We start from the raw sequence: 13,483 nt of genomic DNA on the forward strand, positions 1-13,483 counted from the left end.
AATTTGAGATATGGTTTTGTTTGATGTATTTTATCAAATGCTGGCTTGCTAATGGGGCTGTATGTTGGGTCATATCTATACCCAATGGAAAGAAGGTCATAGACAGCTAATTAGAAATTCCTGAAAACTCTGATTAGGTGAAAAAGGAAAGTATAAATTCAAATAATAATAATTTAAAATACTTCATCAGGTTATCAGCAATTATGCTACTGGTAATTTTAATAAAAGCAATTATTTGTTTACATCGGATTTTACCCAATTGAATAAATGTAGGTGAATTAAAAATTGGATTTTTCCATTATTTTCCAGTGTGAGATTATGCTGCTGCAATAATAATCATATTTTGTTTAAAGGCCAGGAAGCATATTCCAAAACAGAGAAGAGTTGTACAGAGTCCCTAAAGTCGGGGTGTCAAACTCCAGTCCTTAAGTCCTGCACCTTTTAAATGTGTCTCTGCTCTAGGTCATTAGCAGGACATGACATGCTGAGTAGTTGATTCAACCATTTGATTGGACCAGGGACACATTTATAAGTTGCAGGACACTGGTCCTCTTGGAGTTTGACACCCGTGCCCTAAAACCCAAAAGAAACCCAAAAAACATAAGACATGATACCTTCACTTTCGATTGTGTCAACTGCATCGTTGACCAGTCGAATGACAGTCACAATGGAGGCTTGAAGGGGGAAACAAGGAGCAGATAATTTTTCTTAAAATAATAGACATTCATAGAGAAACAAATCTCAGCATGGTGTTGATGGGGGGGGGCTGACACTCATACTGATAACTGCACTGATAAAAAAAACACATTGTGAGCAGCATTATCTGAGCCTTAATCTTTTCCTCCATTTTGTTTTTTGAGGGAATGCACATAAATGATATTTACATCTATAAACAATTACAATGCAAGATAAGCAACACATATACCTTGTGAGAGCAGGGTGCAGCAGATTATGTATGGCATATTTTAAGGTGTATTCTACTGCAGTCTACTGTATGGAATAGGGATAGAGAATATGTAACAAATGAAAAACAGCCACCAACAGGATGTTGCACATAATTATTTTGGTTTGATCAGGGCTCATATTCGATCATATGTCATAGGACACAACTCATCCAAAAGGGGAATTACAAGTACAATGAAATGTTGGGGAAAATAAAATTAATGTTAAAAAAATTTAAAGTCTAATGAATTATATAGTATCCTTCTCAATAATTCATTAGAAATACTGAACCACAAAGATAAATAAACAGATATGCAATGATATTTACATGGGCATGAAAGGATGCAGTCAGTAGAAAGAAAGTAACGTCCCTTTAAACTTTCGGATTTGAGATATTTTATGTGCATTTAAAATTCTTGGGTTTACCTATTTTCATACACTTTTCGACTTTGGGTTCATCTTTTGTTTAAATATGACATTCTGGAATTTGTGGTAGCTGTGTTTTATATATATACATATATATATAGTCAGTCAGTCAGTCAGTCAGTCATTTTCTACCGCTTATTCCATAGTGGGTTGCAGGGGAGCTGGTGCCTATCTCCAGCAGTCTATGGGCGAGAGGCAGAGTAGACCCTGGACAGGATATATATATATATATATATATATATATATATATATATATGAGGGATTTTAAGCCATTCTTCTTGCAGGATAGTGGCCAGGTCACTAAGTGATACTGGTGGAGGAAAACGTTTCCTGACTCGCTCCTCCAAAACACCCCAAAGTGGCTGAATAATATTTAGATCTGGTGACTGTGCAGGCCATGGGAGATGTTCAACTTCACTTTCATGTTCATCAAACCAATCTTTCACCAGTCTTGCTGTGTGTATTGTTGCATTGTCATCTTGATACACGGCACCACCTTCAGGATACAATGTTTGAACCATTGGATGCACATGGTCCTCAAGAATGGTTCGGTAGTTCTTGGCAGTGACACGCCCATCTAGCACAAGTATTGGGCCAAGGGAATGCCATGATATGGCAGCCCAAACCGTCACTGATCCACCCCCATGCTTCACTCTGGGCATGCAACAGTCTGGGTGGTACGCTTCTTTGGGGCTTCTCCACACCGTAACTCTCCCGGATGTGGAGAAAACGGTAAAGGTGGACTCATCAGAGAACAATACATGTTCCACATTGTCCACAGCCCAAGATTTACGCTCCTTGCACCATTGACACCAACGTTTGGCATTGGCATGAGTGACCAAAGGTTTGGCTATAGCAGCCCGGCCGTGTATATTGACCCTGTGGAGCTCCCGACGGACAGTTCTGGTGGAAACAGGAGAGTTGAGGTGCACATTTAATTCTGCCGTGATTTGGGCAGCCGTGGCTTTATGTTTTTTGGATACAATCCAGGTTAGCACCCGAACATCCCTTTCAGACAGCTTCCTCTTGCGTCCACAGTTAATCCTGTTGGATGTGGTTCGTTCTTCTTGGTGGTATGCTGACATTATCCTGGATACCGTGGCTCTTGATACATCACAAAGACTTGCTGTCTTGGTCACAGATGCGCCAGCAAGACGTGCGCCAACAATTTGTCCTCTTTTGAACTCTGGTATGTCATCCATAATGTTGTGTGCATTTCAATATTTTGAGCAAAACTGTGCTCTTACCCTGCTAATTGAACCTTCACACTCTGCTCTTACTGGTGCAATGTGCAATCAATGAAGACTGGCTACCAGGCTGGTCCAATTTAGCCATGAAACCTCCCACACTAAAATGAAAGGTGCTTCAGTTTCATTGTCCAACCCCTATATGTTTATATGTATGTATAAAACCTATATCTCTCAGAGGCTTGCAGTATAAGACTCTGTGAAAGTGCAGGGCCAGCCTATTCTCACTAAAGCTATCAGACATACATGGCTTTCAGATTTATTTAATAATACCAGGAATTCTTTCACCTGCAAGCCATTAAGATGCACCTTTCTAAGCTTAATCGAGTTGTTTTACTTCCCAGATGGTCCGTTTCAATGTCTAAACATTGCAAAGAAATAAACTGGAGTTTATTTCACTGAGCCTAACCACATAATCAACTTTCCAGTCAATTCTAATAGGGAAACTGAAAGAAATATATGAACATACAGTAAATATAAATGTATGGAACTGAACCCTAAGGATAATTAAAGAGAGTTCGGCTCTGTAGAAAGCCACTGCAATATGAAGATATTAACAAATTTTCAGTTTGCATAAAACAGAATGGTTTGGAAGATAGCAGTTAACAATGTCCTTTAAATAAAAGGTAACAAATCACTGAAATCCTATGTTTGAGTTTTCATTCATTTGTATTATCTTGACTTCTGTGAAAAAATCACAAGTTGGAAGCTAACTTAAATGAATGTTGATGCAAATGTTGGCTGTGATGAGTACATTTTTCAAATAGAGGATTGAATTGTTTTAACCAAATGAAGAACAAGCAAATGAAGTTTTCAAAAAAGCCACAAGACTGCTATGAAGAACTCAACTTCTGTAATGGTATAGTGTGTCTTACCATTATCCTCACAGGAGTCACACTGGAATGAACTCAGGGACTGGGCTTCTGAGTTATTGCCTTTGTTGCTACCTGAAAAACATGTGTCCCTCTCTGCCATGTTGACCACTTTCTCTGCAAGAAGAGATCAATATGTGAATACTATTTCCAGGTGGTACAGCATTGCTTACTGCTACCTACTTACTTTACCTTGTGCCTGATTTGATACACTAGTAATGAATGAGGTGCAGATTGTGGGAAGCTGGTATTGTTCAATATGATGTGGCAGCCTTTAGGTTTAACATTATAATAGCACTTAATTCCTTGGTGAAGTTTTACTATTACATCATATCACCAGGTTGTGTCACAGATGGAGTCTAAAACGTTTTGACATTGTGAGTTTCATTCCAGCTGCAAAAGAGAGAAAAGTCTGGGATGTTTTTCATCTTTTATGTCCAGGTGATAAGAGGCAGAGATAGTAATGTTCTCAACATGCTGCAGCCCTTTAAGGCTATTGCTAGTAGGTTTATCCCTCACCCGCAGAGAAGCACTGAAAGATCTTCTTTATTTCACAGATTCACTGCTGCTCGTCTTAATCTGCTCCAGCTCTGAGGCTCCAATCCCTGTTTTGATGATAGGATGTCCGCTTCTCTGTTCAGGACGCCGGGGATGTAAACTGCTCTAGTGGAGAGCAAATTTGTGCATGCCCAGCACAGCAGCTGCCTGGTGATGCTTAACAACTGAGCTGAAGAGCAAAATGCTGCATCAGTTTTCACACTATGAGGAGCCCCAGCCATCTTTTCTTTCTGCTCTCGGTGGAGGAGGACGCTTTTTCTTTGTCTCACCCCTCCCATATCTGCCCTGCTTCAGCTCTGTGTCTTGTCTTCTTTTTGGAGCCTCTTTTTGCATATCTTCCAAATTCTGAGTTATGGATTTGGTCAGCTGGTGTCTCAATGCAATTGATCAAATTTTCTCGAGAAGACAGGGTGAAGGAGAGCCCAACTTGTCCGGACTGGACGTTTTTCTCTGGATACACAATGGACTCCTGGCAGAAGTGGAGGATTGATCGATAATGTCAGTCGAGGATGTGGAAGATATGTATATAATTGGATGTTTGATATCAGGATTTCTGCTTTTTGGAGTCAGCAGTTACCTGGCATATCGAGAAATTCGGAGAATGTCAGCAGCTGTTCTGGCAATTGTGAGGCTGCCTGGCATGTGTGATGGGATCTTCAGGGCGATCAACACTCAGACTGAGATGTTACGTGAGCTGAATCGCAGACTGGATGTGATCCTTACACAGGATCGCAGGCAGGTTGCGGTTCCTGGACTCAGGGATGAAATGGGATAAATCTTGGAGAAAGTTGTTCGTTCAGATCTGGCGAAAGACCAGGAATTTGGCTGTTTGGATTCGCCTTTGAGAAGCACCAGCGAGACTCTCAAGGCTGACAGAAAATTAAGAGTCAGCCTAACCCAAATAATTATTGTTTTTCTGAATCTGGCTCCCCTGCACGGCCTTGATGGCTGACTATCTTCAACCTCTCCTGGAAGTTATGTAAACATGACGCTCTGCTCTCTCTGCCCCCTCCCTTCCCTGAGGACATCTGTGGACCTGCTCAGAACTTTGTGGCCAGTTGATGAACATTCCTACGAAACATCAAGGACAATGGCCTCTGGGACAGTGCTTCATGGACTTACTTGCACACAATCACTTGCACACACACACATGCTCAAGATAAACATATGCACCCCCTCACACCACCTTCACCGTTCCCGGCATGATGTTTTGTAAACTTGTTGCTTCTTTGTGCTGAGGTTTTTTGCAATCTCAAACTGTATCCTGCTAAGGATAAAGTGTGAAATATGATTTTTTTCCCTCTACTTACCTAATGTGGCCTCTTTTCTCATCTAGCAAGGGCAGCGCCTGTGAGTGGGCAGCAAAGCCTCGGTGACTCGTCCCCCCCTTGTCTTGTGTCATGATGTATGTTTGAATGGGTTGTACTGGAATTCTAATTTCCCCTCGGGGATCAATAAAGTATCTTTGAATTGAATTGAATTTGAATTTATGTGGAGAGAGATGCGACCCGGCCACTGTCCTCTAACCACCTGAGACAGACAGGTCCCTCCCCACCCTGATAGAGACGCTTCTATGAACACTGAGATGTGTGACACAAGTCTGCTCAGGGGAACTCCTTCTGACAGAATATGAGGAATTCCCCATTGGGCCAGATGGGGTCCCACTGAAGGACAAATAGAGTGATAATGCAAATGCACAAATGCACAGGGTCTATATACAGGCGGGTAAACAATGTTTGAAGGCGTCTAATATCAAGTAGATCCAGCAGAACAACCATTTGAAATGCTGATCATCCCCAGCAACTGCATAACTGACACAGCTGTCACAATGATGTGAGGTTTAATATGACGTTGGGTCCTGGCTGTGAAAGTCAAGCTCTCATTGTGGCTGAGATTAATTCCACCTCCAGAGCCACAGAGCTTTTTTCCCAGTTTATGTAGAAACCAACATTTAACATATGTGCCGCCTGCCCCCTCATCTGCACAGCTGCTTCCTCTCTGGGCTGAGCCAGTGAAAGCACATCAACCAGGTAAAAAAGGATTTTCATCCCAAAGTATTTTCATCCCAAAGTGGCAAAGTGGCTGCAATGCCATCTCCATGCATTTGGACAATGAGTGTGTGGCAGAAGAGTAACCAAATGGTTGTATTGATATGGAGAAATACTGATATTTGCAGGTAAATTAGTTATTCTGGTGAACATTCTCCAGCACCTCCCTGATCGTCAGCATGTTGAATTGTCTCTCCATGATCTATTTGTTGAACAGAAACAGATCGAGTATGGGTCTCATTCCACTCTTTTTTTTTTTTTTAAACTTCCTCTTCGTGAGGAACCCTAGAAACTACTTTTTTTTCAGGAGCTCTTGCAGTTCTGACTGGACAGCAGAGCTCTGCTTTGGACATGTCAGAACTGTTTCCACAATCCCTCTGAATAGTGGGGGTGTGACAAGAACTGCAGGATGTATCCCCTGCTGATCAGTCTGTTCGTGCACCTGTCCAAGTGGATTTCAGTGTCTGGTTACCAAAATATTTTCTACTTGCTAAATGCCAGACTTTGTTTTAGAGATTTTCTTACTACTTGCTTCAAATTCAGATGTTTCCATCCCTTTCCCCAGCATTTGGTAGAATTGCTTTTTAAACTGTATGACTTGGGTCAAACTTTTTGGGATTCTTTCCACAAGCGTCTTACAACAGCTTGTTGAAATTGCATCCCATTCCTCCTGTCAGAACTTGTGAAACTAGGTCTGGTTTAAAGACCATATTTTTCAGACACAAATTTTTAGCTCTGCCACCATTTTTCTGAAACTTGGTTAGCCAGTCACATACCACCAAACGACTCTAAACTAACTTGGATACTACCAAATTAATTACAAAGTGGCTTAAGGACAACAAATTAATATATTGGAGTGGCTCTTATCTCAGTCCCAGAGAAAAATGTGTGCAGAGCTGAAAAGGAGTGTGTGAAAAAATGCCAATGCATGCATTTGGCATTTTGTTGTGAATATTAATGTCTCAGAGAGTAAAATATTTTAAAGCTTTTGTAAATTTTGTAAGAAGTCAGAGTTGATGTATACTGAGTGTGTACTGGCAGGTTTATTGCTGATTAATGTTTTTTTCTTTGAAAGTTTAAATAGAAGTTGAATGTAATTCAGGGGTTACTGAGATGTGTTCAAATGAGAACAAAGCTGTTTAAAAGGGTGCCTGTTACAGTCCTTCTCAAATGACGTGGCTGAAGCACCCAAGGAGAGTCCTCAGTCCATTTTAAAATAAAAACAATCGCCTGACATCTATAGTGTTAAATAACCAACTGCGATTTATATGCAACACAATACCACCACTAAAGATACAGAAGCTTAAATAATCTGATGCACACAGTATTTAACTAGCTCCTTACTAAGCAAAAAAACTCACCCTCATCAATGGCCAAAGGGCTCTTGCGTATGGAATCACAGTCTGAGCGACAAGGTGAGGCTGGTAGTGGGTTGGGGGCCACGCTGCACACCACCACCCCTCTCCTGATGGTTCCAGAAAGGATGCTTGGTGATTCTGGGAGAAAGGTGCTCATCTCTGTATGCTCCCCAGTATGTTTCTCCGACAGCTTTTCTAATTTCATGAGTGGGTCTCCTTGGAAACAAGGTGTATATGCCATGGGTCTCACAGGGACCTGTGGAGGTCCAATTACACCAACTACTCCCACCAAGGTAGGCTGTATACCTGACTCTGAGTACAGGTGTTGGTGGTCTCCAGGTGTGCTGTGTAAAGTCTTTAAGGGAACACAACTGGCCTTGTTGAGAAGTGCTGCAGTGGCTGGGTCCTGGACCAGAGATAGATTGTTCCTTGAGTAGCTTTTGTTAAAAACTTTCTTTCGGAAAGCAATAAAGAGGACAATAAGGATGATAATGACAAAAAGCACTCCACTAATGCCAATCAGCTCCTCCTTGCCAACCACAGCATGCCCAGCATGCATGTCTGGGACAACGACAGGTCTTAAAGTGCAGCGCTGGCCCACAAAGCCAGGAATGCAGTTACAGTAGAAGGAGCCAGGAGTGTTGATGCAGGTTCCTCCATTCTCACATTCACCCTCAGGATTGTTTCGGTCACATTCATTCACATCGTCCTCACACCTGCAAGATGAATAAAATTAGAAGAGATGTGTTGTTATTCTATTTAGAAGTTCCAACATTGATTCATATAAAACCAATTTGACAAATTATTTTTAGGAGGATAGATTCTGCCGTCCTGCAACCTTAAACTCAGGATATGAATTGTACAGGTCCTTCTCAAAATATTAGCATATTGTGATCAAGTTCATTATTTTCCATAATATGATGAAAATTTAACATTCATATATTTTAGATTCATGGCACACTAACTGAAATATTTCAGGTCTTTTATTGTCTTAATACGGATGATTTTGGCATACAGCTCATGAAAACCCAAAATTCCTATCTCACAAAATTAGCATATCATTAAAAGGGTCTCTAAACGAGCTATGAACCTAATCATCTGAATCAACGAGTTAACTCTAAACACCTGCAAAAGATTCCTGAGGCCTTTAAAACTCCCAGCCTGCTGACTGCTGTCCAGAAGGCCACTATTGACACCCTCAAGCAAGAGGGTAAGACACAGAAAGAAATTTCTGAACGAATAGGCTGTTCCCAGAGTGCTGTATCAAGGCACCTCAGTGGGAAGTCTGTGGGAAGGAAAAAGTGTATCAGAAAATGCTGCACAACGAGAAGAGGTGACCGGACCCTGAGGAAGATTGTGGAGAAGGGCCGATTCCAGACCTTGGGGGACCTGCGGAAGCAGTGGACTGAGTCTGGAGTAGAAACATCCAGAGCCACCGTGCACAGGCGTGTGCAGGAAATGGGCTACAGGTGCCGCATTCCCCAGGTCAAGCCACTTTTGAACCAGAAACAGCGGCAGAAGCGCCTGACCTGGGCTACAGAGAAGCAGCACTGGACTGTTGCTCAGTGGTCCAAAGTACTTTTTTCGGATGAAAGCAAATTCTGCATGTCATTCAGAAATCAAGGTGCCAGAGTCTGGAGGAAGACTGGGGAGAAGGAAATGCCAAAATGCCAGAAGTCCAGTGTCAAGTACCCACAGTCAGTGATGGTCTGGGGTGCCGTGTCAGCTGCTGGTGTTGGTCCACTGTGTTTTATCAAGGGCAGGGTCAATGCAGCTAGCTATCAGGAGATTTTGGAGCACTGCATGCTTCCATCTGCTGAAAAGCTTTATGGAGATGAAGATTTCATTTTTCAGCACGACCTGGCACCTGCTCACAGTGCCAAAACCACTGGTAAATGGTTTACTGACCATGGTATCACTGTGCTCAATTGGCCTGCCAACTCTCCTGACCTGAACCCCATAGAGAATCTGTGAGATATTGTGAAGAGAACGTTGAGAGACTCAAGACACAACACTCTGGATGAGCTAAAGGCCGCTATCGAAGCATCCTGGGCCTCCATAAGACCTCAGCAGTGCCACAGGCTGATTGCCTCCATGCCACGCCGCATTGAAGCAGTCATTTCTGCAAAAGGATTCCCGATCAAGTATTGAGTGCATAACTGTACATGATTATTTGACGGTTGATGTTTTTTGTATTAAAAACACTTTTCTTTTATTGGTCGGATGAAATATGCTAATTTTGTGAGATAGGAATTTTGGGTTTTCATGAGCTGTGTGCCAAAATCATCCGTATTAAGACAATAAAAGACCTGAAATATTTCAGTTAGTGTGCAATGAATCTAAAATATATGAATGTTAAATTTTCATCATGACATTATGGAAAATAATGAACTTTATCACAATATGCTAATATTTTGTGAAGGACCTGTAGAAATGTAAACTTCACAGGCTTATTTCAAATGTTTTTTACATCTACATTTTAGAACATAGTTTTTGGACATTTGAGACAGAATCATCTCACTGGCATTGGCGCCAATGAATGGTCCGGTTCTGATGGGGACTTACAACCACAAGCACAGGTTCTGTTATGATCCTGGCACGTCTGCTCTACCCTGTCTCCCTGGCTGCAATCAGCAGATTAGCTGCACCTGGTGGCTGCTGCAGTGTAGTGCAATCTGTGGAATGCCAAGCACCTGTGTCTTCCCTGATATATACTGACTCTGACAAGCAGACGGTGCCAGATTTTTGAAAGCCATTGTATGAGTAGATATCCAGCGTTCCTTACTGTCTGATCATTGTTCTTGACCTTGCCTTGCCTCTTGGATTTTTGCCTCTCTGCCTGCTCCCCGTCGGACTGTTTGGATGTTGGTTTTCGACCCTGTTTCCCGCATCTGGTTTATGCCTCAGCCTGCTCCTTGCCTGACGTCTCTTGTTCAGATCATTGACCCTGTTTCTGTCCCCAGATTATTAAGCCAGCCTAGCCCTTTGATTATTCAGCCTAAAGTCACCTGTCTCTCTTACCTGCTCTGTGGAGATCACTGCCTGCCACCCACCAAGGTTTCCCCTCTGGGTTTCAAGTTCTACCCAAGACAAAAGCAGGTTAGTTACTTTTCTGATGCTTGCAATATCTGGAGAAACTACAAGTCATTAATCCCTCTTTCTGCCCCAGTGATTCCCATAAGCTGTGTGGAGTTTTACCTGAGTGACGTTTTCCTGTGGCTGAATAAACCTTTTAAATTTTCAGAACTGTGTCTGGCCGAATCTTGGGTCCGCTTGTTTCTGATCCGTAATAGGTTCATTTCAACAACTACCAAGCCCAGAGGGGATAATCAAGAGAACCAGGAGAATTTCTGGTGGTCTGGATGGGTTTTTGGACCATAAGGGCTGGTGTAAAGTCAGTGACTGGGACAGAATAATCTTGGGTTTTGCACTCTCATACAGCCATGATCACTATATAGCGAGTGTTCATGTGCAGCATGTGCCTGAAAGCGGCCTATCACATGGGGTCGACTGCTAGCAAGCCTGATAACATTTTACAGTATACCTCACTCAGTAACTAAGCCAGTATATGGCTCTGGTAGAACCCTGGCATGCTACTTTCAGTTCAACTTAACAGGAAAGGAAAAAAGCACATCTTACCTGACAAAAAAAAAAAGGGAATTTTAAATCAAAAAGCAGTAGATAATAACACCGCCAGCTGTGCAAAACTAGGGTCCTTAGTTTAATAAAAGCCAATGTGAGAGTCATAGCACAGTGATTTCCACAGTTTATAAGCAGTGTGTAGATCTATTTGGTAAATAAAACTGGTTGTCCCATTCAAGTTAATGTAATGTAAAGAAACGACGGTCGTCATGGCAGTTTCTTGCCCAAATTAAAGCAGTAAACTACATTTGAAAATAAAAAGCTTTAAGCAGGTATTAAACATAGTTTTCATTAGGCACACGTTTCTAAATTAAAAAAATTATGTTTTTTGGTCTGATCTAATATTCTAATCTTGAATGTCTAGGAGGCTTGAATGTTTTCATTACCTGTAAGAGGAAGATCATTATTAACAAAAACAAGGGCTTGAAAACATCTGTTTGTGTGGAATTAATATATATGTGTTTCACTTAGTCATGGAGGTAAAATTCTAATTTATAAATGGGTTTGCATATTATAAATATGGTGGAAAATGTGTCTATTATAAAGTGTTTAGATATAATTGAATAAATTGGATAGATCAGAAAACCTTTCAATGAGTAAACCGCCACCTTAACGTGGTGGAGGTGTTTGAGTGCATGACTGATCCTAGAGGCTAAGTTGTCCAGGGATTAAATGCCCCTGGTAGGGTCTCCCATGGCAAACAGGCTCTGGGGGAAGGGTCACACAAAGAGCGGTTCACACCTTCATCGAGGACTATTCCAATGAGGCATGTGACGTCCAGTACGGCAGAGAAGAGGTCCCGACCCCAGGCCTGGGTCCATCCCTGGACGGGGTTCCTCCCTGGGATGGGGTTTGGGGGGAGGGGGTATAACAGGGGGAGGTCCACTTCTCCTGTGGAATTTGGCAGGAAGACCTTTTTGTTTCTCTCTCAGCTTAGGAGAAGTCTGTTTAGAATGAAGATTGTTCTCATAGCTTTTATTGTTCTTAGAATATGGACAATTTTCCTGGTTTTCATTCTGTAGTAGGGCAAATCTGTTTTGGAGGGGAATTCCATAATTTTCAGCTGGCTCATTCCTATCACTTATGAAAACAGCTCGCTGTCTAAGTCTCTTTTTCCCTGGGGAAACACGGTCATTTATCTGTAATTCTGGCCATTCTGATTTATTTAATTGCTGAGATCTTCCAGTGAGTCACCTTCCTTGAATTTTTTGGCCTTGTGCTTAAAACATGCCAGGGGGCTGCCAGCGGGTTTATTCTTGGCGTTTTGTTTGCTGACTGAGTCGTTGAGCTGGCTGTCACTGGTTGGGATCACAGGCAGAGTTGAATAATTGCTGTACCCAATATTAACCTCAACGTTCACTTTTAATTTCTAAGCCAGTTTCTGTAAAAGTTTGTCAAAGTCCACTGTGGTGAAGGAAGGCATCATGTGCTGATTAGCTTGTGTCGACTTGTCCTTCTTTCGGGTTTGATTTGAAACCCTTTTGAAAAAAAAAAAAAAAAAAAAATTATAATCTTTGGGAATCCCTGGTATGAAATAGTTTTAGTCCAACTTTTCCGTAATTTTGGCTATGAGATAAAATGTTAAGATTAAAAGATTGCAAGCAAGCAGGGAGTGTGGAAGGAAAGCGTCTGAGCAGGCAGAGAGGCGGAAGGACAACCAAAAGCATCGCATGCAGCCACCATGCAGTCACCCGTGAGAGCCACCAAAGCACCACCCCAGTGGGGGCTACAGACCCCGACGTCGGATCCCCCAGTGACCCCAACCCAGGGACACTCCAGATGCCCCAAACCCAGACACTCACCTGTATCGGAAATAATGCCCCTAAGGATGAAACCAAAGGTTCCCCACCCCCACTAGGGGAAGCTGATCAAAGGAGCCCAGAGAGTTAAATCTGATGTGGAGGAAGAGGCTGTCTCAAGACTTATTTAATTCAACAAAAGGATTCTGTATTGGTTAATACAAAGAACATTATTATTTTTCCAATTCATGAGGATTGTTTTCTTAGTGATACATAAAGCAGTGAAAACCATGTAAAATTAATTTGTCTCCATGGTGACATCATCTAAGTTGCCGAAAAAGCAAACTGAGTGGGAAGGTGAAATATTACATCTCAGACCTTCAGAGGTCTTTACATATCTGGCACCAGAACATCTGAACAGGTGTACAAAACCATAGTGTGTGGATGTAATTTTCAGGTATCTTGCCTGTGCACTACTAGACAGTGCAAAACCCGTCCTGAACATCCGTTGACCTGTTTTTATGGTGATTATGGCGCTCGATTATGGTGAGTATAACATACTTGTTATTTGAGACTTGTATCTTATACAGGTCTCACTGGTCTCCCTACCTCGAATAACAAGTCTGTTATATTCACCATAATTGATCGCTT

The 13,483-nt window shown here is 42.0% G+C and overlaps 1 protein-coding gene across 1 annotated transcript in view; it reads right to left on the reverse strand.

The window, feature by feature from the left end:
• fat3a (FAT atypical cadherin 3a) overlaps nt 1-13,483 on the reverse strand; it is a 321,467-nt gene that overhangs the window by 50,612 nt on the left and 257,372 nt on the right. The window contains exons 27-29 of the mRNA XM_047390981.1: nt 7,455-8,167; nt 3,491-3,604; nt 615-674 (exon numbers count right to left, since the gene is read on the reverse strand). Of these exons, the coding sequence (XP_047246937.1) occupies nt 615-674; nt 3,491-3,604; nt 7,455-8,167 (887 nt within the window). The remainder of the gene's footprint in view (nt 1-614; nt 675-3,490; nt 3,605-7,454; nt 8,168-13,483) is intronic.

Source organism: Girardinichthys multiradiatus, chromosome 18, assembly GCF_021462225.1.
Source record: "Girardinichthys multiradiatus isolate DD_20200921_A chromosome 18, DD_fGirMul_XY1, whole genome shotgun sequence".
NCBI classification, from domain to species: Eukaryota; Metazoa; Chordata; class Actinopteri; order Cyprinodontiformes; family Goodeidae; genus Girardinichthys; species Girardinichthys multiradiatus.